Source organism: Zosterops lateralis, assembly GCF_965231275.1.
Source record: "Zosterops lateralis genome assembly, chromosome: 20".
Taxonomy (NCBI): Eukaryota; Metazoa; Chordata; class Aves; order Passeriformes; family Zosteropidae; genus Zosterops; species Zosterops lateralis.
In genome coordinates this window covers 10,886,908-10,912,667 of record NC_139780.1, presented here as the reverse complement: position 1 = coordinate 10,912,667, position 25,760 = coordinate 10,886,908, and the positions used below count along the sequence as shown (strand labels likewise).

General features: G+C 44.4%; 1 protein-coding gene across 2 annotated transcripts in view; it reads left to right on the top strand.

Annotated features, from left to right (window-relative positions):
- The window catches only part of ABL1 (ABL proto-oncogene 1, non-receptor tyrosine kinase), an 87,157-nt gene that overhangs the window by 51,024 nt on the left and 10,373 nt on the right, over positions 1 to 25,760 (top strand). The window contains exons 1-6 of one of the 2 annotated variants that reach the window (XM_083876091.1): positions 2,891 to 3,764; positions 12,866 to 13,039; positions 14,158 to 14,453; positions 19,523 to 19,795; positions 23,616 to 23,700; positions 24,066 to 24,243. In XM_083876091.1, coding sequence (XP_083732217.1) covers positions 3,680 to 3,764; positions 12,866 to 13,039; positions 14,158 to 14,453; positions 19,523 to 19,795; positions 23,616 to 23,700; positions 24,066 to 24,243 — 1,091 coding nt within the window. In that variant the 5' untranslated portion in view covers positions 2,891 to 3,679. Of the gene's footprint in view, positions 1 to 2,890; positions 3,765 to 12,865; positions 13,040 to 14,157; positions 14,454 to 19,522; positions 19,796 to 23,615; positions 23,701 to 24,065; positions 24,244 to 25,760 lie in introns of those variants that run through there. The other variant, XM_083876090.1, reaches the window with a different exon arrangement.

The window sequence follows — 25,760 nt, the reverse complement described above, 5'->3', positions numbered from 1 at the left end:
AATGGATGACAAACACTCAAGCTGTTTTTAACAGTATTGCAACAAAATTCACTCCAGCTGCTAACATGTGAGATCATGCCAAAACTCACTTTCTGTTCATGGAGTCCAGTCCTTTCGTTGCTGCTGTCATGTGTGTGTGTATGTGTGATCATCTTCTTTTGGATAAAAATCTGTCCTCAAATTCTGGGTAGCATTAAGAACGTAAAGAATAAATATCTGTCTGCTAGAAGCAGCTCAAACAAAGGCCGTTGGCTAAATAGGTTTGTGCTCTTGTAGGTGCATGAACAATAAAGGCTAATGGATACTGGATTGCATTAATGAGAGCAGAGCCATCAGGTCGAGGGAAGTGATTATTTCCCTCTTTTTGGCTCTGGTGAAGCCACATCTGGAGCTCCTTCCCTGTAGCAGATGCCGAGACCCTGGAGGGAGCCTGGCGGGAGCTGGAGCCGGGGCTGCCCCCCGGGGCCAAGGGAGAGAGGGGATGGAAGGGGTCCCAGAGCTTTCATAACCACCCAACTGGTGGCTGGAAAGACTCTTCTCAGTGATGCTCAGCAAAAGGAGGAGAAGCAACACTTAAAACTTGCAACAAGGGAAAGCTGGGTAGGTATGAGAGGATAAAAAGTGTTTAAGTGCCCAGCAGATTCTGTTAAAGTTTAGCTGCATAGAGCCTGGAAAATCCTGATGTAGGGACATAGCCTCCCTCAGAGCAGGAGCTGGAACTGGAGCCCTTCTGAGCCTGCTCCCAACCAAATTGTTTTGCCATTCTGCAGCAGAGAGCCTGAGTTGAAGGTTGCATCAGTCACTGTAGTCCAGAAATCTGCACACATTTCATGACTGATCTTGTTCTAAGATGTGTATATGACAAACAAATGTGAGAGGGATTAATAGGTGACAGCAGTAAGCGTGGCAGAGGTTGTGTGACACTTACCAGTATGGCTTTTATTTCTGTATCACAAGTTAATTTCATGGCATTCAGGAATGGCAGAGGGTATTTGCTCAAAGTATTTACAGCCCAGTTTGCCATGACACAAAAGAGGAAACATTGAAGGATGATGTTTGTAGCACAGGGACCACACAAGCGTGTCTGCCTGGAAGCATAAAGGGAATTAATTTGTTTATCTACAGAGGAAGTTATCCCGGATAGCTCTTTGTGTTTAACTCCCCAAGTGGATGTGTTTCTCCTACAGTGAGGTCCTTCTGCAAGCGGGTTAATTTAATTTGAGATGAGGCATTCTTCTTCAGGAATTAGAACCCCAGGAGTTCATCAGAAATGTAATCCGCATTAATTCTGCTGGCAGTCGTATTAACCTTAATTGTAGTGGCTGGGTGGTGTTCATGGGGGGCAGCCTTTGTACTGTGGGGAATGCTTTGCGGATTCTGTGTTCCTACAGCTGCAGGATAGGGATGCTCCTCTCATGGAAGAGAAGTTGTGTGCAGGGTGCTTGGTCTGCTCTTAAAACCTCATTTCATCCCAGTTCCCTAAACATGACACTGGGCTGAAACATGTGAGGACTGAGCTCTTCCTGTGATTTATGAAACCTTTCTCCTCCAAATCTGTGTTTAACTCCTCTTTTTTTTCTGTGGGTTTTTTGGTGTTTTTTTCTTTTTTTTCCCCTTCTCTCCCCCAGTGCAGTTGCACACAAGTTCCCTGTTAGGCAGGCAAGGAACAAATAGATAGGTGTTGGTTTCTTTTAAAACTCAGGTGCTTCCACAAAATAGAAATTCTCCAGAAGTGGAGAGAGAATGGGATAGACTGGGGAGAACTGTATTGTTGTTTTCCCAATGGCCATGCAGGCTGCCAGGAGTGGGGATGGGAGAGTTCAGCTCTTTGCTGAACTGAGTCGAGGAAATGTTGAAGTTCTCTACCTGCTTTCTGGGACATTAAATGGGGAATGTTCATGTTTTCTGAGAAAAAGGTGAAATCACTTTGAACATCACGCTGTCCTTAGTGTTATTTCTTTGCTAGAACTGTGACTTGTGATATTAAAAAAAAAAAAAAAAGTAAATGCTCTTATTGCAGTTCAGTATGGGTTGAGAGATCAAGGATTTTTTTTCCCAGCTGTCTTTCCTGTTTTCACCCCATGGAACAGAAGACTGAGGCAAAGTGATGCTGTAAAATAATGTTTAAGGAGTCTGAGCAATGTTTGCTGTTTCGAAGGCACAGACCTCAGATGCTGGAAGCATGCAGAGTTTCCCCTAAAGTATTCAATGTTTGAAAACGCTGGAGGGCAAAAGAGCACAAGCACTAGTCAGAAACCTTGCCAAAATAAACTGTCAGATGTGAAGGCAAGTTTTCAGGGACAAAAATGAAGATATGCTGCTCTGTTGACTCTGTGTGTGGCACACCGAGGGCTCCACACGTTGTGCCATGGTTTGTGCTGGGATCAGCTTCCCAGGCCGTTTCCCCCAAGTTCTGTGTTTTGCACCCCTAATGAACTCTGCACCCTTGAGCACCTCTGGCTTCAAGCAGCAAAAGCACCTCAAGCTTTGGGAGAAGAAGAAAAGGGATTTCTGAGTGGAAATAATGCAGTTGTGTACATACCTAATGGGCTATCTCCTTTAGAGAGAAACATAGGTAGGTAGGTAGGTAGGTAGATAGATTATATATATACCAAAAATGATGCTTGTTTAAATGGGACACACACACAATAATGCCAGAAAACAATCTATAAAAAATGCATAAGCAGAGAGCATTAATTGGTGTGTAGCCTTGAGAAACATGCAGGGAAAGGGCACAGTTCGCAGGGAAGAAGACAACTAGATAGTGGGAGAGTGAAAACTTTTGGGCCCTTGTGCCAGAGGAGCAGCAGTAACCTCATTAGCTGAAACCAGCATCCCTGTGCCTGTAATTAGCGCAGAGATGCTGAGACAGGATCCCCGGGCAGGAGCTGCAGCTCCCCCGCCGGTTTTGTGCCGGGTTACAAAGGGGCATCGCTCTGGGGGTGCCCCCGGCGCGGTGTTCGAGCAGCCCCTCTCTCCACGGGCTGTGAAATGCGCTTTGCCGCTTTCCCCGGGCGGCACGGAGCGCCTGGATCCCGCCTTCCCAAACCTGTTGGGTTCCCCCTCGGCCTCGGCGGCGCTGCGAGAGGCGCAGGCAGGAGGAGGTTAAGGAGCGAGGGCGTTGCTGGATGCCTGATGTCATGGAGGCCGGCGGCGGCGGAGTGAGGGGCCCTTTGTTGGCAGCCGAGCCCCAGGAGCGCCCGGCGGCTGCCGCGCACGGCCGGCACCGCTGACTTTGCCCGACTTGGTTGGCTTCGCCTTTTTTTTTTTCTTTTTCCTTCTCCTCTTCTTACTGCTTTTATTTTTTTTTTCTTTTATTTCCCGCCTTCCTCCCTTTCCCTTCCTCTCTCTCCCGCCAAAAGAGTTGGGGAAGGAGGGAAGATGGCTGGAGTTAACTGCCCGGGAGAGGAGGTGCGGGGCCCCTGGATTTTCCGCCTCTCGGGCTCGCCCTTGTTGTAATGCTCTTCGGAGCGCTGGATTTCGTCGAATTCTCTTGGATGTTTTGTTTTAGGCTTCTCCTGGATATGTTGTTTTAGTTCTCCTGGACTTTTTTTTAGACTTTTACCGGATCTTTTTTAGACTTTTTGGTTTAGACTTCTAACGGATAATTCCACATAGAAGAAGCTGAAGGAGGGGGGGAGGGAAGGGAAAACAAACAGCCGAAGCCAAACTCTAACAAATGAAAATGTTGGAGATTTGCTTGAAATTGGTGGGTTGCAAATCGAAGAAGGGGCTTTCCTCCTCCTCCAGCTGCTACCTGGAAGGTGAGTAACCACAGGGGCCGGAGTTGGGACGCGCTCCCGGGGGGGGTACAGCCTGATCCCATCACTGCCAGCCCGGAGTTTTATTCCTCGGCTCCAAGTTGGGGCCAGCTTTGGGGAGATGTTTGGAGCTGGCCGGGTTCAGTCTGGGCTTTGCCGTGCGGGGGTGAAGGAGCGAGCGGTGTCGGCGGCATGCGGACCCAGGTGCCTTTCATTAATGCACTTACAGAGGGAGTGCGGCTCTACCATTTATGGTTGTAAAATGTCAAGTGATCTTATTGCCGAGCCCATAAACAAATCCCTATCTTCAGGCCTCAGCTTTATATATTTTTTCTTCTCCCGGGGGGGGGGAGCGGGGGGGAATCGTCCTTACTTTGGACGTGAAAAAACCCAACTCCATACTCAAGAAAAAAATTCTGATGAGTCCATGGCTGAAATATTTTCGGCGTGCATTAATATGTAACTCCTTGGTCCCTTTTGGTTATCCCTTTTCTTAGTGTGCTTTCTACAGCACACTAAGAATTTAACTGAATTTAACTGAATTTAACTGAATTTTCTTGCATGTTTGCTTTTAAAAAGTGATTTCTGAGTCACACCCGTGGTTACTTGTAGACAGTGAGTTGTTAAACATATGGACTCAACTGGTTTGGATGGAAAGCTTGGGCGACAGAGGCACTGGGGACTTTGGGCTGAGGTCTTGCTCGGTGTGACCTCAAGCAAGATTTTCACCCTGACGTGGCTTCACACCCTGCCCGTGGAACAGCCTTGTGGTCCCTCCGTTCAGCCTCTTCGCTGCCCTCCCAGGGCTGTGTCCATCCCACAGGCTCCTCCAACTTCTTTCGTGTTGCTGGAGGTTGTTTCAGTGAAAATAATCCTCCTGCCAGGAGGACTGTGCTAACTCATCAAATCAGAGGCACGAAAGGCAGCAGCTGATTTCCAGGGGCCTATCGCAAGTCGTTGTTGCTCAACTCTCAAATATTCAGTGCAGAAACGGCCCTCGGAAATTCATGGGTTAGGAATCTCAGGATCTACAAATGGCTACTCGTGGCAAACTCACTTGAAGAAGTTTTGTATCAAGAGTCTGTATTGATTGGATACATTCAGTGACTCTGAGGAATTTTCTGTTCTCTAAAATCAGAAAGAATAGTTTCTAGAGGACTTTTTCTGCTTATTTAAAGTTTCGGGAACCAAGTGGTGGGCAGATGCATGAATAAATTTGATGTTTTTATGTGACTGAATTCTTCTGCAGTCTTTTAAGTATACAAAACCCCTGTCCGTGTCCCCTGCCTCTGGTATTGCTCAGGGTGTGCATGGAGAAGGAGCCCCAAGCTGTGCTGGGCCTCCTGTCTGTGCTGCTGGATCTTTCAACACAGCCCTGGGAGAACAGGCAGAGCATCTGGGGCCTCATTTCCCTCTGCAGAAATGAACGCTGAAGGATGATGTTACAAGGGTGTTGCCCTGACTCTTTTTGCAAGTTTTCTCTTTCGTGTTCATTACAACCACTCCCCCCCTCCCCAGTTTGCAATGCAGTTTCATAATAGGATTAGAACATAGTTTGACTTGGCTGTATAGGCAGTAAGAGTTAAGAATGTTGGACACAATTAATATTGTACTTCCACCTTCTGCTTCCCAGAGACTGTGGTTGCCACATTTGTTTTTTATGATGGCATGGAACATGCACATTGGAACAACTTTTACTGGATCTCTCAAGGTTGCTCAGTCTCACTTCTCAGCTCAGCGTGGGGCAGACCCAAAGCCAGTGTCAGAGTGGATGTTAAAGGTGTACAAATGTGGCAACTGCAGCCTTAATGTGGCAGTCGGGACATAGCCTGCCCAGAACCGCCATAATTGATTGGGGAACTCCTGGAGAGCAGGGCGAGATACTCATCTGAAGAAAAAGAAGTTTGAAAAAGCAGACTTTTCTGTTACTCCTTTCTAAAGCTGAATGTATTCCTGGGCAGCTTTCTTACAAACATTACTGTGAGGTTGAAATCATTATTGAGGACTCCTCCAAAAGAATGGTGATGGCTTGTCCCAAACTCCTGAATTCCAGGAGCACAAGTGAAAACCGTTTGCTTGTGTTGCCCTTAAGAATGTAACAAGTTTTTAGATATGGATGTGTTATTTTAGGCTTGGCAGATCATGAGAAGGGGGCAAGGTTGTATCAAGGGCCAGAAACTCCAGATCATTGCTCCTGGATCCCTGTGAACAGCCTGTGCATTTCCATGCACACCCCTCAGCCTCTGTGAAGCTTCTGAAAGAATTAATGGGATGATGGTGATATCATTGGAAGATTTAACTCTGCTGTTGTTATTTTAGTTGTATAGAAAGCTGAAATTTACTATAATATATTAGGAAACCTTAAACACTACAGTTTAAAGGCTGAAAGGTCCATTAAGTGCTTGGAAAACCAGTTGCAGCCAGGAGGATAGATGAAATTTTACTTCATTCCTTATTTTTGTATCCATATGTTAACAGAAATAATTCAGGTCTATTTGTTGTATTTTTAAAGATACTTTTTGAGAATACTGTGCCAAGTGTGGATTTGGTCTAAGGTGCAGGTGTTTGTGTCCTTTGACCAAGTAATCAGAAATGTAGTTTTCTTTTCATGGTGGTCCTGTCTGAAAGGCTTTTCTGCTCTGTTAGTTTGCAGGAAGGGGGTTGTTTGGGGATGCTCTGTGTGTGGTGTGGAGGGCTGGCAGGTGCTGTGGCCCATGGACATGTGCTGCTGTGCAAAGACAGACTGTCCTGCTCCCTGAAAAAGCTGAAATCTTCTCTTAACTCAATCAAAAATAAGTTCAGACATTTAACAATGACTGAGTTGTCATATTGATGTTTGAGCTGGGCATTTCTTTGCCCTCATTTCTATTTCCCACTAGTAAATATTATTTTAAAATGTGACAGATTTGAATTTTCTGCGTCTGCTTTCTCCTTTCTGTCGTTGCCAAAATGAGTAATTCCTCACCCACTTCACACCAAGAAAGGGTAAAGAGTAGAAGGGAGGAGGCACAGTGAGCATTGCTGCCAATCTGATCAGGAAAACAGAGCATGTCCATGTCCCAAATAGGGGCTGAAATAGTCTTGCTGCCTTTTTGGGCTTGGCTCTACCACTGAAAGGCAGAAGCCTTGTTTAAAACCTGTCAGTGTTCTCTGTGAAGTTTAAAAAAAATATTGTGGGGACACTAGTAAAGTCCTTTTGTTTCTTAACTGAAAAGACTCTTGTCTTGCCAGCTGTCAGACTTCTTTTTTTTTTTCTTTTTTTTCTTTTTTTTTTTTTTTTCCCTCTAATTTATTTCTTTTAGCTTGATTTGTTGCAGCTAAAGCCTAGGGAGGAGTGGCAGCTTGTACCCATTGCCCTGTTCCTGGAGAGGGATTTTTTAATGCATTTGGGCACATATTAAGCCAGACCTAAATTGGCAGCACAGTGACTCATCTGCCCCAGTGTCACTGGGATCAGCAAGCAGGACTTTGATCACCCTGTTAGGGAGAGCAAATGCATTAACCTGGAATTGCTGCCTCCCTTCTGTTTGCTTCCTCTCTTCTTGGCTGTTTTCTGCTCTTCACCTCATGGCCTCTCGTCTACCACCCCTCAGTAGAGTTCTTGCTGTTATCCACATTTCTGGCTTTGTAGTGGCTTCTTAGTTATGTGCTTCTTGCAGTGGTTCTTATTTGTCCTGTCGTTGTTATAAAATCTGATTGCTGTGCTTGTTACAGTTTCCCATGGGATGTGGTGAGGAAATGATTATCATTTCGCAGGAAAAATTGTAACTGTTATCAGACCTAAAAGGGATCATCCACAAATATGCCTGTCCTTCCCTGAGCAGTCTGTGGGGCTGCTTAGTAAAACAAGGGAATATAACAGTAAATCTTAATGATTTTTGCTTGGTGCTTTCCCTGCCTGGGGCTCAGGATCAGGCAGACTTCCCTACTTCTGCTCCTTCAGTAAGGAAACAAAACCAAAGGCTATATGATGAAGTTGTCAGAAATACTGAAGTGTCATTGAAGTTCACTTGAATCTAGTTACTCTTCTCCTTTCCTCTCCCAGAGTCCCAGAGGTTATTTTCTAAGGTCAGACAGAACTTAGTGGCATATTTGGGAGTAAAGTTCAAATTTCTGCCATACCCACTGTTCCACTCCATCCATCTACAGCTGTGATTAGCTGGCTGAAGAAAGATGATGTTTGCCATGTCACTAAGGGATTATAAATGGAATAAACTCAGTGAATGAGCTCAGGTAGGACCTACAGGTCTGTGTGAGAGTGAACTTGAAGAAAAACCCAACATAACAACCCAAAGACAAACCAACAAAGCAAAAAAACATCAGTAAAAGCCCCTAAATTATGGAATAATCTCTTGGAGGAGTGGGAGATGCTGCATCATCAGGGGTGCTCAGACAACATCCAACACTGCAGTTGACTGTGAGAGTCTGAGCCTGGACAATGCAGCAGGAGACATGGGTACCCTTTTTCTCATGCTGGCATTCAGCAGTCTTGGTGTTCAGTATTTGGGGCACTGGAGATTCCTGGTGTCCATGTGGAGGGAGCACCGCAAGAGGAAGGTGCCTTGCTGGGAGGGGAAATAGGGCAACACAGCTGGGGAGACTGGTCCAGCTCAGGGGAGTGGGGCTGGATCAGATTCTGCACTACTTTATCTCTGTTTATTAAGACACAATGTTTAAAAAGTGGTATTTATCCTCATGCTGGCTCTAAGAAGGTAGACTTTCCAAATATCAGCCAAGAGCAGGAAAATGAGCAGTTGCCATTGTTGCAGAAGGGCCTGTGGGCTGGGCTGTGCAGTGGGTAACGAGAGAGTCTGAGCCTGATGTCACTAGAGGGATGAGTCTGAAATAAAACATGAATCTTTCCTTCTTTTTTGGAAAGATCTGGTTTACAGGTTCTTCGATTTTATATTTAAATCCATATTCCATCAGGCATAGGGAGTCTGTGAGGGCCACTAAGGAAAAATACTGAAACAGAGAGGCAGCTGCTCTATCATATGTGCTCAGAGTTGGAAACATTTGAAAGTATTAAATCTACGTTGCTATTCTGCCATTTATCATAGTTTCTTCCAGTAGAAAAGAAGTGTAGAGGGAATGTAGGGAAAGGAGAAGGTTTAAGTGGCATGTGCTGTGCCTCCAAAGAGATTACTAGACGTGTTCTGCATTCCCTTGCTCTATAAACCTTGTGGAAAAAAATGCCAGCACAGTTTGTAAGCCCACAGGATGTTTGTGTTGTAGGGAGACAGGAGGTCTCCTCCTTCCCTCGGGACTGCCTGCAGTCAGCTATGGAGGAGCCAAGTGTAATTCTGTGCTCCTGCCTGTTTTCCAACCCTTCCCTTACATTGTGAAGGAAATTTGCTTGCATTGATCTAGACCAGAATTGTTCATATCTGAGAAGTTCTCACACAGCCCCTAACAATGATTCATGGCTTTGTGTGAACAGTAATGAGCAGGAGATAGTTACTCTTACGAAACCTTTTAATGTGCAAGCATAAATACCGTCTGTTAAAAACTTAATTTAGGGGGGAAATGATGACATTCTTAATGCCTCAAAATACAAGCTGCTGTTGTCTTTATTTCAAAGTCTGCACTGCTTTAATTAAAGAGTCATCATTTAGTTGGTGTTAGTGGAGAACTGAATTACTGCTTTAGGACACCTATCAGGAACCCAGGTGTTATCCAGAGCACGGTACGATCAGAGTAATAAATTGCAGCCTTGCTGGGATGCAGCACAAGACAAAGTGGATGTGTGGAAGGAGCGACAGCGCAGTGATAACAGATTGAATTACGCTCGCTTCCTGCCCCATCAGCGTGCCAGGATGGCCTCCTGTAGGTACAGCAGCCAGGCTGATTTATTAGGAGGAATCTGGCACACTGAAGATCTCAGCAGTGCTGTAAAATTGTAGTTAAAACCAGCAGTAGGAGGTGAAGAAGCTGTGTGTTGAAAAAGGCCCTCAATATGTAGGAACAGCAATGTCTAATTCCTGCTCTGAAGGACTGGAATGTCTGGGCAGATTTGCTGGAGAATTGCTCAGAGGGATAAATGCTGCTGGCAGCCGGCTGTATGTGGCTCCCAGATGGACATGTCCTGTCTGCTTCTCTCGCTTCATGGTTTTGTGTCCTCAGTCTGCTGACAGTCTCCTCTTGGGGCCCAGATCTTTAAAAGTGTGTTTTGTCACGGTCTATCAAGCTTTTACTACACTTGGGTCACCACAATTCTGCTCTTTATGCTTTTCTTTCTCTCTGTTGACTCAGGGCCTCATCCTCCCTTTCTGGACACTCTTCAAGCTTCATTCACCACCTTCCCCACCCCAGTTCTTAACTTGGGGTTCCTACATTCTGGAAAAACCAGCCCCACTCAGCCCAAGAGTAGTGTCTGGCATCTCTCCATCATGCTCTCCTGCACAGCACGTTCACACACAGCCTGCACCTCTGTTGGGGAGCCTGTGGCTGCACAGGAGGGTCAAACTGGGAGAGACAGAGGGTATGAACATCCTCTGATTCCACTGGGAGACTGGTGTGGTTTTCCAGCTTAGCAAATTCTCGTGTGTGTGTAACAGCCCTTGCTCTTGCTGGTCCTTGGTTTTGCAGGCATTATCACTGAGTCAGTGTCTGTAGGAATGTCATGGAGCAAAACCAGCCTTCCCTGACTCCCGAACCGCAGCTTGTGGGTGTTGTTGGCAGCTGGCACGGTGTTATCTCACAGCTGAATCAAAGCACATACCTTGGCATCCATGTGTAATGAATCAGTCCCAGCCTCGCCACAGCCTGGGTATGAGGGAGGGATTCTTGTGGAGCACTTGGCTTTGCTCCCACATCCCCATCCCTGTCTGTGCCTGAGCCATCCTCCGCTGGGCTGCGATCGGGCTGGGATTGGAGGGGAGCCTGCTTTGGATTTCCTGCCTTCCTGTCGAATCAGTGCCCCGTGTGGGAGGCATTTTCCTTCCTAAGAGATTATGGTCCATCCCACGGAGCAGCAAGTGCTGGTTTGTCCCATATCTGGGGGAGAGCTGCTTGCTGAGGTTGTGTCTGCCACTTGCAGCTCCAGTGTCTGTCTGTTCCAGGTGTTCACTGATGGTTTAGCTCCTGGGAATATCTCCCGTCACTGCAGTGCCCTGTGTTTGATAAGGGAGCTTAATGGGCTTGACAGGATCAAAGCGTTTTCATGGTAAAATGATTATAGCTTAATTTCTGAAAGTGGATTTTCTGTTTCTTTTCTCATTGTCACTCTTGAGGGAAAGCCAGGCTATTAAAATATATTCTCCTGCAAGACACAGGAAGAGGAAGACAAGATGTCAAGGTGCTTTAAAATAACCACCCAACACACTACCACTTTTTCTGACTGTGGAATCATTTAGAAAGTGGAATTATTTAGCTGCTCTGATTCACCGTGGAAATATATCTCCCTGCACTTACAGTTTGGCTAGGAAAACAGGCCCAGCAGTGTCTGTATTTGCTACTTTGCTCACATTTATCATATACATTTTCCAACAAATACAGTAGTACTCATGTACATAAATAACCACCCAGAGAGCCTTTACCAGAGGTCCCCTGACCAACATATCAAGGATCCCAGATTATCTTTGGGTAAACAGTGGCCACCACTACTATTTGCACTTTCACTGTCAAAGATAACAGATAATATTGGAAAATAATATATATTGTTAGGATTTGTAGGGTTGAATTTTGAGGAGTTGATGGGGATTTTTATTTTAGCATTTCCCCATCGGGAATATATTTTGGGTTCAGTGAGTTCATCCTCACTGAACTTCCATGCCTTTTCTGGTGTCAATTGCATCAGATCTTCACTGGTTTACTGGCATAGCTTATACTGAATTTCCAGGCCAAACAAGTGATAGTGTTAAAACAATGTTTTGATGGGCTTGCATCTGTATAGCAGCACAATGTTACTGATATAAAAAGAGTACAGTGCTCCCAGGTGAGCTGACAGTCTGGGAGACACTTGGGATGGGATTTCTCTGTCCAAAGCCCTGTGTGTGCAGAGGAGGGGCTGATGCTGTGTAATGAAGGGCAGTTCCATGGCGCAAGGGGCTGCTGTGGCAGTGCCGTGTTTCCTGTCCCCAGAGCCACACTGACGCAATGGTTTGTGTGCAACACTCTGACCTCGCTCAACAAACTCATCCAGATGGAGAAAAATACAAGAGTTTCACAACTTATTGTCCAGGCTCTGTGCCAGCACAGTCAGGCATGGCGCTGCCAGCACATCTAGGGGTCACGTGTTAGAGTGAGGGGGCACAACTATCCTGGAGCATTTCTGCTCCAAACTCTGCAGTCGTGCTCCAAAGTGAAGGACTTGCTGGAATAACTGCAGGAAGATTCCCTAATGTACTGGGACTTGCCTGATACTTACTGAATATTACATGCCTAATGTGGTGGGGTGTACAAAAAGCTTTGGAGGTTGGTTTTTTTCCTCACCTGTAAAGCTCAGCTTTCAGGAATCTCTGTCTTTGGAGGTGTCTCAGGGTTCCTAAAAAATGTAGAAGTATGCTCAACACTGCTCTGGTTTGAGACTGATGGGCAGGAGAGAGGGCAACAAAAAAGATACTGCCTTGTCCTCAAATAAGAAAAGAAATCATTAAAAATATTGTGAAGAGCAGAAAGACCTAACTCCTCCTTAAATACCATGTCTTATAAATCTTGCCCTGCTTGGCTCTATTTGCTGCACGTTCTGGCAATTTCATTTATAGGATAATTAGGGGGTTTAGCTTTTAAAGGTCCTGGGTTTGTTTTCAAATCTAACCATTCCAGCAGTTAGGTATGAGCCAAAGGATTTACAGGCAGCAAACAGCCTACATGAGCTGCATTTACTGGACTGATGGAGAGGGGCTTTCCCTTTCCTGCATTTCCTGAGAGGCAGGAGCTGGGGGCTCTGGGGAGGCTGGGGACAGCTCTGGAACAAGAGTGTCCTGCCTATGTGGCAGGAGATGTGTATTACGGCACTGTCCATATCTGTCCTGTGACGCACAAGGAGCACATATGTCACGAAACAATGCAACTTAGAAAGTCAGAGTGCGTGGGTTGACCAGATGTCTTTTATCAGCCGAAATGAACCTGCCTTTTCCTTTCTCTCCCTCTTTCTCCTCCAGAAGCCCTTCAGAGACCAGTAGTGTCAGACTTTGAGCCGCAGGGTCTGAGCGAAGCAGCTCGCTGGAACTCCAAGGAAAACCTTCTCTCCTGCCCTAGTGAAAATGACCCCCATCTCTTTGTTGCACTGTATGATTTTGTGGCAAGTGGGGACAACACTCTCAGCATAACTAAAGGTAAGGTCACTGGCCAGAATTCCACTGGGAGTATGGGAGGAAAGTCGCTGTGAAATAATTAAGTTTTACACCAAGCCCTGTCGAATTTTTTTTTACTGTGGGAAATCATCTTAAACAAATACAAATAATTCACAAAGTCATGACCTTTTAAAAGGTTATAACTGTTTTTTATATTCATTGGGCAAGAAACTGTTTGCCAAAACTGAAGTCTCCATTAGGAGCAAGAATTTGAACTGAGAAATTAAACTGAGCTCATTTTGGAGGCTGGCCTCTTATCTTCACAGTTCTCCAAAACACAGTCCCTGAAAAATGACTGTACAGATATAAGAACTAGAAGGATTGTGTAAGAAAACACTGTATGTACTCCAAGTCACATCTATTTACCTTCCTAATTGAAATTATTTTTTTTTATCCACTCCAGTTCTTTCCTAGCTCCAACAAGCCAACTCAGTTCAAATAAAATTTGCTGGATTCATTTTTTCAAGCAGCATTGGAGCTGGTGCAGAACTGCAGGAGAGCCTAAAAATCTGAAGCATGTGACTTTATTTGGCTTGGAGAGGTCCACTCAAGCTTGAAGAGAAACACATGCTCCCTGTTGAGTCAGATACCTACTCTTATAGGAGATCTGTTAGGCAGAAAGAACTTATCTTTGCCCTCAGCTCTCAGGCTTGCCATGTCTAAACACCTTTGGGGAAAAGCTCCGTGTGCTGGGCTACAATCACAATGGCAAATGGTCTAAATACATTTTCTTTTCCCCAAAGGTGAAAAGCTCTATATGCTGGGCTACAATCACAATGGGAAGTGGTCTAAATACATTCTGTTTTTCCCAAAGGTGAAAAGCTCTGTGTGCTGGGCTACAATCACAATGGGAAGCGGTCTAAACACATTTTCTTTTCCCCAAAGGTGAAAAGCTCCGTGTGCTGGGCTACAATCACAATGGGAAAGCGGTCTAAACACATTTTCTTTTCCCCAAAGGTGAAAAACTCCGTGTGCTGGGCTACAATCACAATGGGAAAGCGGTCTAAACACATTTTCTTTTCCCCAAAGGTGAAAAACTCCGTGTGCTGGGCTACAGTCACAATGAGAAGTGGTCTAAAGACATTGTCTTTTCCCCAAAGGTGAAAAGCTCCGTGTGCTGGGCTACAACCACAATGGGGAGTGGTGCGAGGCGCAGACCAAGAACGGGCAGGGCTGGGTCCCCAGCAACTACATCACCCCAGTGAACAGCTTGGAGAAGCACTCGTGGTACCACGGGCCGGTGTCGCGGAACGCCGCCGAGTACCTGCTGAGCAGCGGCATCAACGGCAGCTTCCTGGTGCGGGAGAGCGAGAGCAGCCCCGGCCAGAGATCCATCTCCCTGCGCTACGAGGGCAGGGTCTACCACTACAGGATCAACACCGCCTCCGATGGCAAGGTAGGAGGCTCCAGGCTGTGCAGACCTCGCTGGGATGTGCTTAGTCTCTGCACGAGGTCGAGCTGTAGCAGTTCTGAGCTCTGGTCGCAGGGCTTGTTATGTGTAGTTACAGTGAACTGTGAGATTGTGATGTGGCTGGGACAAAACAGATTTTATTCCTTTAGCAAACTGTGTGATACAGATCAGCAGTGAAGCACTTTATGGGCGAAAATAATAGAGCAGAATCTAATAGGTCGTTAATAAGAGATTCTGAGAATTCTTGTCCTTTATGTTCAAAAGAGAATCTCTTTGACTGTCAAATTAGAGCCTGTTGCTAATAATCCTATAAATATTAGGGACAGAATGCTTTCTGAGGTATTCTGCAGTATTTTTAACTACTGTTTTGATTTCTCTACAGTATTTCAGCGTGATCATTGGAGACGGGTAGGCACTTTCACTTTTATATGGGCTTTGTCCCCAGTTCCTTCATTTTTTCCTTAGATTGTTGTGTGCTGTAGCAGTGTTGCAATGCTGTGCTTTGTGGATGCTGCAGAGAAATGTTAGCATAAAAGTGTAGTTTTCCACAGATTTTTGTTTTAATTTCATGGAAACGTTTCTACTGGCATTGGATTTTGGAAATGTTGTTTTTTAACAAATCTATTTTAAGCAGTGTCTCTTTAGATCCTGTGCAGAAGTTAAAGTGTGGGTCTGGAGCATGGCTGCTGAGGCTCTTCTTGCCAGCACCTAATAGATGACAGATTCTGTGCCATTAAATTTCTTCAACAGAAAAAAATAAAAGTAAATGAAGTATAGTAGCAGCCCACTGTGCCCAATTTTCCTTTGTTCTGTGAGAGCTTTACTCTTCTTACAGCAATGCGGACAGCAAAATCTTTAGTGTAAAAATACAGGGACCCAGTACGCAGTTGTTTCCTATTTATCAGACCCAGCACTCTAAAACCTCCAATAAGATAACCAGATTTTATTCAGTGATGAAATACTTTTTGTCTGCTTTAGCAAACAGGTTGTAATTTAGACAATTCTGACCATGTTATTTAAGGCAACATATTTCCAACTTATGGCATTTTGATTCTTCCTTCTCCCTCCCATGTAGACAGACACTCTCTGTGGTCAGCATCAGCTCTGTGAAGTGCTGACATGCAGCATACTGGAAGGACTACATGGCAGTCTGGAATATTATTCCTCCTCCTGTCTCTGCAGTGGATATTCCTTCTATTCCCATAGATGCTGGCAGAAGAGCAGTGCTCACATGTGAACGTTTTGAACCGAAGGCTCCTTGGGTTGGTGTAAATAGTCATGTGTCCATGAGGAGAAAGCACATGTTCTCCATTTGAGCTGTAACAGAGTTTGGCATATGAAGGCTTTCATCCCAGCAGAGCTGTTTTTATCCCAGAAAAACAGTTCTGCAGAGCTCCAGTAATCCATTCAGGTCTGTGTTAGCCAGGTTAACTGTTTGTTTTCCACAAAGTTGCTTGTGTTGGTGTTTTTGAGAAAAAGTGCAGGTTGGAACAGTTCACTAAAGCAGGTCTGCAGCTCATGGTAGTTGGAAATACAAAATTGAGCAGCAGCAGTGACCCAGAGCTGTGGCTTTTGGGCATTGCAGGATCTAGCAGAGAGGTACCCACAGTCCTCCTGACGCTGTGCCAAGTGCCAGCATCCCTGCAGAAGGGGCAGTTTGCCATGTCCATGCATCATGTGCTGCAGTTCGCAGCCTGGCGTGTTAAACCTCATCGGTTTCAATTTGCGTTAATGAGCTGGGCAGTGAATTGCGACATCTTAGAGGTAGATGTGCTGCTGGGCTGGGGACACTGTGCTCTTCCAGCACCCTGTCCTTGGCTGTCAAAGCTGAGGAGCTGGGAAGAGAAAGAGCCAATATCCCTGTTTGTCCCTCTGCGGAATGGAGGCTGCTGGAGCAGGTCCTGCTCTGAGCTGCTCATGTCTCACTCTGTTTATTACCATGATCAGATCATGGCTGTGCTGGAGGAAAGCTCTTACCTTCACTACCTTGAGCACCTAGGGCCCTCCCAGCCTGCTGCATCTTTAGTCAGCCTGTCCAGGGAATTTAATATCTCCCAGTGCTGCAGTAAGGATGAATGGCTTTGGTGGGATCATATCCTGTGCCTGACAGAACACGCTTCGGGAGAAAGAGGTATTAGAGGAACATGTGGAGCAACTGCTGCTCAGCACAGTGGTGTGTCCTGCATTGCAAAGCCTTTTTCCTGGGGGAAAATTGAAGGGACTAGAGAGATCAGAGGTTTGTACATCTTAATTTTAGTACAAATGGTACTGAGTGCATTGGCCTTCAACAACTTGAAAGAAAATCCTCTGGGAATTTTTTCTTTATTTCCCACTTTAATGGGTCATATTTTTCTGGACCACCCTCTAATGTTTTGTTTTATTGGTTGGGGTTTTTTTAAGGAAGGTATTAAAAGTGACCTTTCTTGATTTGGCTGGCACAGTGCAGCCAGTCATCTGGTAAACCACTTCTGTGGTACAAGGGACTTGGTTTTCCTGACTTGATAGTACTTGAGGGAAAACCTCCTATTGAGTAACCCAACTGAATAAACAGCCTTGTCCAGCCAGTTCTTCAAATCCTGCTGTCCTCAGCAGGAAGGAAGCGCGACTGGGGTCCTGCTTGAGTCTCTTGGATCCTCCAGTTTCTGAATTGGATGCAGACTTGAACCTTCATGGGTTTTTTGGTGTGGATGTTCAGTTTTGTCTGATGAGTGTGGAGTGGGAATGCCATTGGATTGAGGATGTGCTGAGGTTAGTATGGGCCAGTTTAACCAGCTGTATAAAATACTCCAGCCAGGAAAAAGAGCTGTGGTCTGGTGGCAGAAGTGCAGATGAGCAGCCCATTTGTGCAAGCAGAGCCCCTTGGAACAGGTCGGATGTTTATGGTTTGTTTGGTATACAAAAATTGACCAAATAATGTCTCAACAACATAGCCAGGAAGCAAACTTGGGTACCTACAAAACTCAGGTGCTGGGTCTGTCACCTCTGTGAGAGTACAAGTCAGCAGCACCACATGGTTTTCTTGTTGGGTGTCATCAGTGAGAGGTTAGAAAAAACCTGCCTACAGAATAAACATGTTTACTGATGGAAGTTTATCTTAATGTAAATGGAAAACTTAATGAGTATTAAGGCATGGAATGTTGCTTTTGTGGCCTGTACAGGGTAGTCCTTTTCTGTCCTCATCCTGCTACAGGTTTTCTCTGAAATATTTGGCCATTTATTTCGCTTTTTCTCCTTCTATAACAGGATCATACAATCTGTCACACTAAGTACAGATCTCTCTAATTTTCATGAGATACAAGTTGTCATAAAACCATGGGGGAGCTTCCTTCTCCATGACTCTCTAATACTTCCAAGTAATCCTGGAGCTCAGCTTTTTCTACATCCATATTTTTAGATTTTAATTCTCAGTGTAACATGGGAACTGCTCATACCACTGCAAGTACTTCAAGTCATTCCCAAACAGCCATGGCTTGTTTTAAATTGTAGTTGTAGTGGCTTATGCTTGGTCACACACACCAAGCAGCTGTAACAGCCTCTTATGTTGTCACTTTTCTGTTCAGAGAACATGTGGTTTTAAGGTTTCACCTGTTTGATCATGAAATGTGTTGTAGGTTTTTGTAGGTTTGTTTGTTTGTTTGTTTGTTTGAGGGTTTTTTTTAGCCATAGTGTTGAAATGAGATTTGGTCCAGTTACTTTACCAAAATAATAACAGATTCATTTTGGTAGAGAGTTGTGAACATTCTCCCCAAGAAGTTGCTATTATTTTCCAGTCTCCATTAAAAAGACTTTAGTCAAGTTTGAAGGTGGTTTTGCCCCTTCCTGCAGACATTTTTTTTCTCTTGCAAATGCAGCTCCCTTTTTTTGGGTGATACTGTCTTATTGCTGGAGCTTCAAAGATGCATTTTCTTTTTCCATCCAAAAATTCTGTCTAGGTGGAAGAAGCAGAATTTGACTCTAAGTCTGGGATTTTTAGATGCCTGGCAGCCCTATCAACTTCCCAGCTTCCTGAAATCCCAAACAGATAGCCACTGCAAATGTAGAAACTGTTGAGTGTACATCCAGCATTGCAGAAGCATTTGGGAAGTTTGATCATAGCTGTTGGGGTGTGATGTGAGCAGCAGGACTACTGTGTGGACTGGACAGGAATTTGGGTGGCCTGACACTGTGCTGTTCTTCCTGTGAGCTTGTCCCTTGCCAAACCTTGGTCCTTTGTGAGAAATGGAATTCTTCCATCTTCTGTCTTGTAGGTTAGACTATGATGCAAAAATGTGTGTTGATACAAAGATTTCTCCCTGTCTTTCACGGAGAAGTTTTCAAATAATCAAATTTCTAGCTTTTTTCTCCTTGCCTGGCAGAAGACTGGGCTTGAGGATGAAAACTGGAAACACACAGCTCTGGTGGGAGGGAGTCATTTGTCCATTATCTTTAGCAGGATATTAGGCTTAAAGTGGATCTTCTGTATAAATGTTAAGAAGGTAACAAATATGGGTTATCATGCCTCACAGCAGGTTTTCATTCAGGGTAATGATTTTCCTTCTGTGCTGTTGATCAGCGCCCATCACAGAGATGGAACAGACCAGCTCCTGACTTCATGCTAAACCTCTGCAGAAGCTCAGGCTAAAAGCAGGGAAAACTCTGATTTGCCAGTGATGCTTCAAAGAGAATTTAGGCAGGTGAAAGTGTCATAACCCAAATAGTAATAGTGAAATCGAGACATTGAGGTTGACACACTTCCCATACTCTCCAGTAAATGTCCCACTGACCACCTTTTGAAAAAAGACATCTCAAGCAACAGCATGCTATTCGCAGCCATTTTTGCCCTGTTGTTTTGGCAAAGTGCATGTATTTTCTCCTGAATCCATGCCTTTCCCATGTAAGCATTGATTGTTCTGGGCTCTGGAGCTGGTTACAGAGCTTGTGGAGCTCACAGTTCCATGGCTCAAGTAGAAGCAACGCCACACTTTGCTTTCACAATTTTGTGACGTGGCTCCCATCTACGAGTTCTCCAAGGGGCATTACCTGAAGGAGCTTTTCCTTTCCCCTTTGCTTCCCAGCTCTATGTGTCTTCAGAGAGCCGCTTCAACACTTTGGCAGAGCTGGTCCATCACCACTCCACCGTGGCAGATGGGCTCATCACCACGCTGCACTACCCGGCGCCCAAGCGCAACAAGCCCACCATCTACGGCGTGTCCCCCAACTACGACAAGTGGGAGATTGAGCGCACCGACATCACCATGAAGCACAAGCTGGGTGGGGGCCAGTATGGAGAGGTGTATATAGGAGTCTGGAAGAAATATAACCTGACAGTGGCCGTGAAGACTCTCAAGGTAGGACTCAATCTCTGAGTGTTCCCCATTCAGCTGGGAGCAAGTTCAGGCTAGCTGCCTGCCCTCAGTTCTGGTTAGGTGTTTGTGTTGATGGCAGTCTTCCCTTTGAGTGCTGTAGGCTGGAAATTGACTATTTTTAAGAGCTTGATCCTCTTATGGTTTATGTGATAGCTATAACACTCATATCTAAACAAAGGAGGATGCTAACAGCACAATTTTTGCTGGAGAATGGATGAAGCCTTAGAAAAGTAAACAGTGCTGCAGTGTCTCACGTTCAGGGTGTGGTAAAGGTGAGCTGTTCAGGGATGAGCACACCAGCACAAACTGGTGTATTAAGGAAAACTGTAGAGTTTGTTAGTCAACATGAAATTCAAAGCCTGTGCTTCAGGGAGGCTTTACATGTTTTGATTTTCTGTCTTATGTGGCATCTTTCCCAAAAGACAAGCTCCCTGTGTACCTGGAAGTCTTAAGCAACTGTTCACAGCTGCTTCTTATCAAAAGACACAAGAGAAGGAAAAATGGTATGCAAGCTAAGGTATATTAAAATTCATAAGTGGCTTTAATGAAGAACTGGATAATCAGTTCTGTTTCTGGCTCTGCTCCCTGATTTCTGCGTCTTGGTTTCCTTGTCTCTTGAAATGCAAATAGTGCTCTGTGAGTTCATAAGGTCGTTGCTAATTCATCTATGTTTATAAAACTGTCTTGAGATCTTCTGGCACCGTCTGCACACATTGCATTTGATTGCCTAATAGGAGTTTATGCGAACTTGACACCATGTTCTCTCTCCTCGAATGGGGACATGGTTTGGTCTTGCAGAAACAAACAGAACCGAGGGTTTTGTTTGTTTCTCTTTAGTTTTTTTGCAATGGAAATTTTGAAGTGGAGAAAACTCTGTAGACACTTCAGTGTCAGGGGAAGAACCTTTCCTTGATTTGGGGAAAATATTTCCTCCTTACTCTCCGAGCAGCAGCTGCCTCAGTACTTCTGGGTTGCCATGGCTGCAGAAAGTATTTTCATTTTGGCCTTTTCTGTACTCTGGAGCTTCCTGCTGCTGCTCCCAGTGGGGGATCCAAGTGCTGCTTGCACAGGGAGCGAGTGACATCTAGTGTTGTCCCTGCTCAGGATTGCTCAGAGCGCTGCGGTGCAGGTGAGCTGGAGTGTGACCAGGTTCAGCAAAACCTGCCCACACCGAGGAGAGCTCAGCTCTTCCCTGGAGTACGGCTTGCAGTAACATCTTCCCTGGTTGCAGTGTGAGGATTCCTGATGCTTTCAGACTTCCCATCTTGCTCCACTCTGGAGTTGTTGCTTTCATTCTCTTCTCCCTAAAACCCATCAACAAAGACAAATTCCATGTTATCCCATCAGATCTGTTTGTGCAAAGGAGAAACCTTAATACAGACCATGGCTGTTTCAAATAAATAAATATTTAATGAAACACGACTAAAAGTGGTTCATAATGTAGTATGGAGCAGCATGTTCCACTGGGGAGTGTAAGAACAACCAGGAAGAGAGTTGAGAAACACTTCAACCTGCAATTATGCACGCTAAAACCATCCTTAAAAGCAAATTTATAATCCACCTTCTTTAAATCCATTAGTCTACTGCCTGACAGGTGGGATTATAGCTTTCTTCAAAGTTTAGGGAAACATTTTAAAATCACATTTATATCCCGGTTCTACTGGGAAAAACAAGCCTTTTGCAGCTCCTGCCCAAATCTTTGGTTGACTCATTTTATTTTCCTTTGAGAGAATATTTTTCAAAACTTTGTATGATTCTTCTTGCTCCTTCCCCATCTACCTCAGATATAGCTATAAGAAAGATAAAGGAGAGCGAAGACTAAAAGAGAGAGGAGGAGAAAAGTCCTTCCAACATCTTTTTGAATAATGATGCTTATGAACACCCATTTGTTGTTCAGTTTTCTATCAAGTGTCTCTAAAGATAGCTCATGGCTGGTACAGAACTGGAGAAGAAGCGATCGAAACAGCACACACTGTTCCTCAGTGTTTAACTGGAGAGGGCAAGACCATGTTTTGGTTATGAGATGTTGCCTGTTAAAATCCACCCCTGGCAGCTCTGTGGGTTGCACAGGACACAGTATTTATCAGGGGCTGTTATAACAGGACACACTCTGAATTTGTGTTTTTTACCCCCAAATTGGACAGGAGCACAAGGCAGGGACAGGGAACTCTGTGACCTGCACTGGACCAAGTGCAGCTGATTGTGACTCTGGCCACAGCTGGTTCTCCTGAGGGCCATTTAATGGCTCAGCTGCTGTGAGCTGGTCAGCTCAGCACATTTCTTACTGCACACCTCAGCTCTGCTGCCCCTAGGACTGTCTCTGCTTTTTCTTCTGGTTTTTGTTTTTTTCCCCTCTCTCTCCTTTATTTTTTCCCCAGCAGAGAAGCCTATGTTTTAAATTAGGTAACATGTAACCCTGGTGTCCCTTAATGTCATGGCATGGTCCTGTGCTGTGCTGGGAAAATGCTGGACAGCCAGAACTGTTTTATTTCTACCATGGTTTAATATAGTGGGAGCTGGGAGCCAGTTAAAGCTTGGTCCTTTCCACGAGATCAGGTTTTCAGAGAGGTCATTGCTACAGTGGTTCTCTGATGTGTCCTTCCTATTAATATGGTCACTGAGAGGTAAGAAATTTCAAACTGTGGAGCAGCTATGCAAAGGACAAAACCTTCCAAGGTTTGTGTAGCGTAAGACAAAGGCATATTTAGGATAATTTTGCAACCTGGATTATTAACCCAGTTTCCTTTGCCAAAGAGAACAGTTTAAGGTTCTACTCACAAGGACCTTTGGACTATTAGTTTTGGCAGTGTGTTGAGCAAATCGCAGCTGTCAATCAATCTAATTGGCAATGAATAGTAAATGATTGAATGGAAGTGTTGGAAAAATGTTCTCAGTGCTAAGTGCAGAGCAGGGAGCTGGCTGGATCTCACAGTGGCAGCCCACTGTTATCGTTCTCACCAGCAGCAGTAAATCCTTTCCAATCCTTCCCTAAAACACTTTGTCCGTGTAGCCTGTCAACATTAATCCATCACTGAAAAAAATATGGATATAGAAAGAAACATTGCTTTAGGAATAGATCTGTATTTTTGCACCACTTTGAAGTGACCTTCCAGCCATTTGGGGCATATCTGCTTCAGAAAAAATATGTCTTTTGAGCAAGATTGTATCTTCCTTGGTTTTGTGCTGTGCCAAGTAACTTTATGGCATCCAACAAACTGGTAGTGACACGTCTGCCCAGAATGGATACATCATGGGTCAGACTCTAAATGCCAGAAATGAATCTGTGAAACTTCAGGCTTTCGGTCTCACAGTGGCTGCCATCAGTTGTGCCTCCCTGACTGGGAGAGGGGATTTCTTGTTCCTGCCCAGTGAACCCAAGGGCCTGCCTTTCAGCAGCCTCTCAAGCATTTGATTGTGGTGTATCCTTTCTTTTGTGTTCGTTCTTATTCCTTTTCTGTACTTTTTATTTCATGTTATCTTTTTTCATTCTGTTAGAAACAGGCTTGTTTTTCCTTTTCAGCTCCTGAGCCTTCTGTGAGAGACCCTTCACAAAAGGGATATGGATTTTCTTGCCCCAGAAAGCTCAGCTAGTATGAAAATGACAAAAATATGTATTTTTAAAATAATACAAAAAATTAATGTTTGTAACTCCTTGGCTTTGTGCTGTGGCTACAGGGAAAAATAACTGTGTGGGAACTATGGCTTATGTTGTCAGTTTGCAGTTCTTTTTGTGTCCTCGTACAAAAATCTGTTCCTCCTTTGTGTACACTTTCTTTGCCAAAGCTTTGCCATTGTTCTGCAGGAGGATACCATGGAGGTGGAAGAGTTCTTGAAAGAAGCTGCAGTAATGAAAGAGATCAAGCATCCAAACTTGGTGCAATTATTAGGTAAGTGATAAATACCAAGCAAAGGGATTTGGACTAAACCCTTGTGCAGTGATATGGATGTTAAGGAGCAGATAAGCTGCTTACCATACCAAGGCTTTAAATACAGACACTTATTGTCTGGCAAAAATTCACAATTTGTACCACTAATACATGATTTTTAATGATCTCGTCTCCCTAATGTTTAATTTGCCAGAGCCTGAAGCAGAAAATTAAACCCCTCTATTAACCACTTCCAAGCAGAATCCATTCTTTCCACAAGCCCCATTTTTCTGCCTTCTGGAGGTACAAATTGCCTTTGAGGATGAAACCTGAAGATTCACTTGTTATTCTGCAACATTTATTGTCAACTTTATGTTGTTCCCCAGGGGTGTGCACACGGGAACCTCCTTTCTACATCATCACAGAGTTCATGACATATGGGAACCTACTGGATTACCTGCGGGAGTGTAACAGGCAGGAGGTGAATGCTGTGGTGCTGCTGTACATGGCAACTCAGATCTCCTCAGCCATGGAGTACCTGGAGAAGAAAAACTTCATCCACAGGTAGGAAGGAAGGAAGGAAGGAGAGTGAGCACCTTTGAATCTTGAGCACAGAACAATCCTTGATGTATTTTCTTCCTTTTCAGGCTATCACAGCATTAATTGGTGTCATATATTTAATACACTAGTGCAAATCTGGCACAATCTGTTAACCTGTCCAAAGGATGGCTTTTCTCTCAGGATTTTTTTTCTCTTGCCTTTGAAGGTAGCTGCAGGTGAAAGACACTTCAGTACTTACATATTTTGTGCAAGGCCAAAATTTAAGATAATGGACTTTTAATGGACCAGACAAGCCACTTCCTTATTTCTAACAGCCTTTCAAACCAGCTGCAGTTGGTGATGCTGGATGTGTACAGTTCCCCACAGCAGAATCACCCTCCGAGCGCCGCCTCGTCCCTTGTTCTTTCTTGTTTGGTTCACTTTGTTTTTCCACTGCAGAGATTGTTCCATGCTATTGTCCAGATTGTGTATTCACTTTAATAAGCATCTCTGCTGTCTTAAAAGTCTCAGGGACTCTGACCTTTAAAGTGTGCTGCAATTATGGCTGGAGCTTTGCGTTCCTTGTCTGCAGAAATGGGCTCCTGGCGATATAATGACACATCCTGCGCTGGGGCTCAAGAGTGGCTGAGCTTTGTATGAGATGCTCTCGGTGTCGTGGCGTGACCTTTCCTGCCCAATTAACTGGAATATGGAATTAGCACGTGTTTTTTTCACAGAGACAAATATGAAGATCGTGTGTAAAAGTTCTAGGTGCTCTTCTATGCCATGAGCTGCCTTTGCTGCTTGAAAGGCCTGGTTAAATGCTGCTATTAGTCAATAAATTGAACAGTGATGCTGCCAGTTAAAATTTCCAGCCTTTGATTTGCTCTGTTGAAAGGATTTTGTCCCTTCAGCCCACAGGAAGTAAACTTTAAAAACTCCCTTTGTGTGAATCTCATTTGTCTTCCCTGCCATTCATTTAATTTCATTTCCTCTTCCTTCTGATGACCCATTTATCTAAAATAAATAGTAACGTTTTTCCTTATCAGCCACCTCCATAACCACCTACCCAGTTATTTGAAGAGTGTTGTCACAATTCACATCCATGGATTGAAATGCCGTGCTCTGACCTCATTTAATGAATCAGGAAGGAGGAGGAATTTGATTATGGAGAGGAGCTTTTATTTAGATACACATTATAGTAATCAGCATTGATAAGAAGGTACATTCAAAAACATTGAAATTTAAATGGGCGTCTAGTAAGATGTACTTTTTTCCTGGTCTTTTTTTTGTTGTTTTTTTTTTGTTTTTTTTTTTTTTTAATTCAATTTATTCTGATTTAGCAGAACAAGCAACAGAAACAAGCAGTGTCTGCCTCATATCTAAAGATCTCACAGGAGCTTCCTGGTGCAATTAGTTTTTAGTTCAATGTGACATAATCTGGAAAAGTGTTTTTAACAAAACCTAATATTAGGAGAAATTTCCTTATGTGCTTTACATTTTTATCCTCCTGAAGCATTTCCAAGGATGCAAACATTATG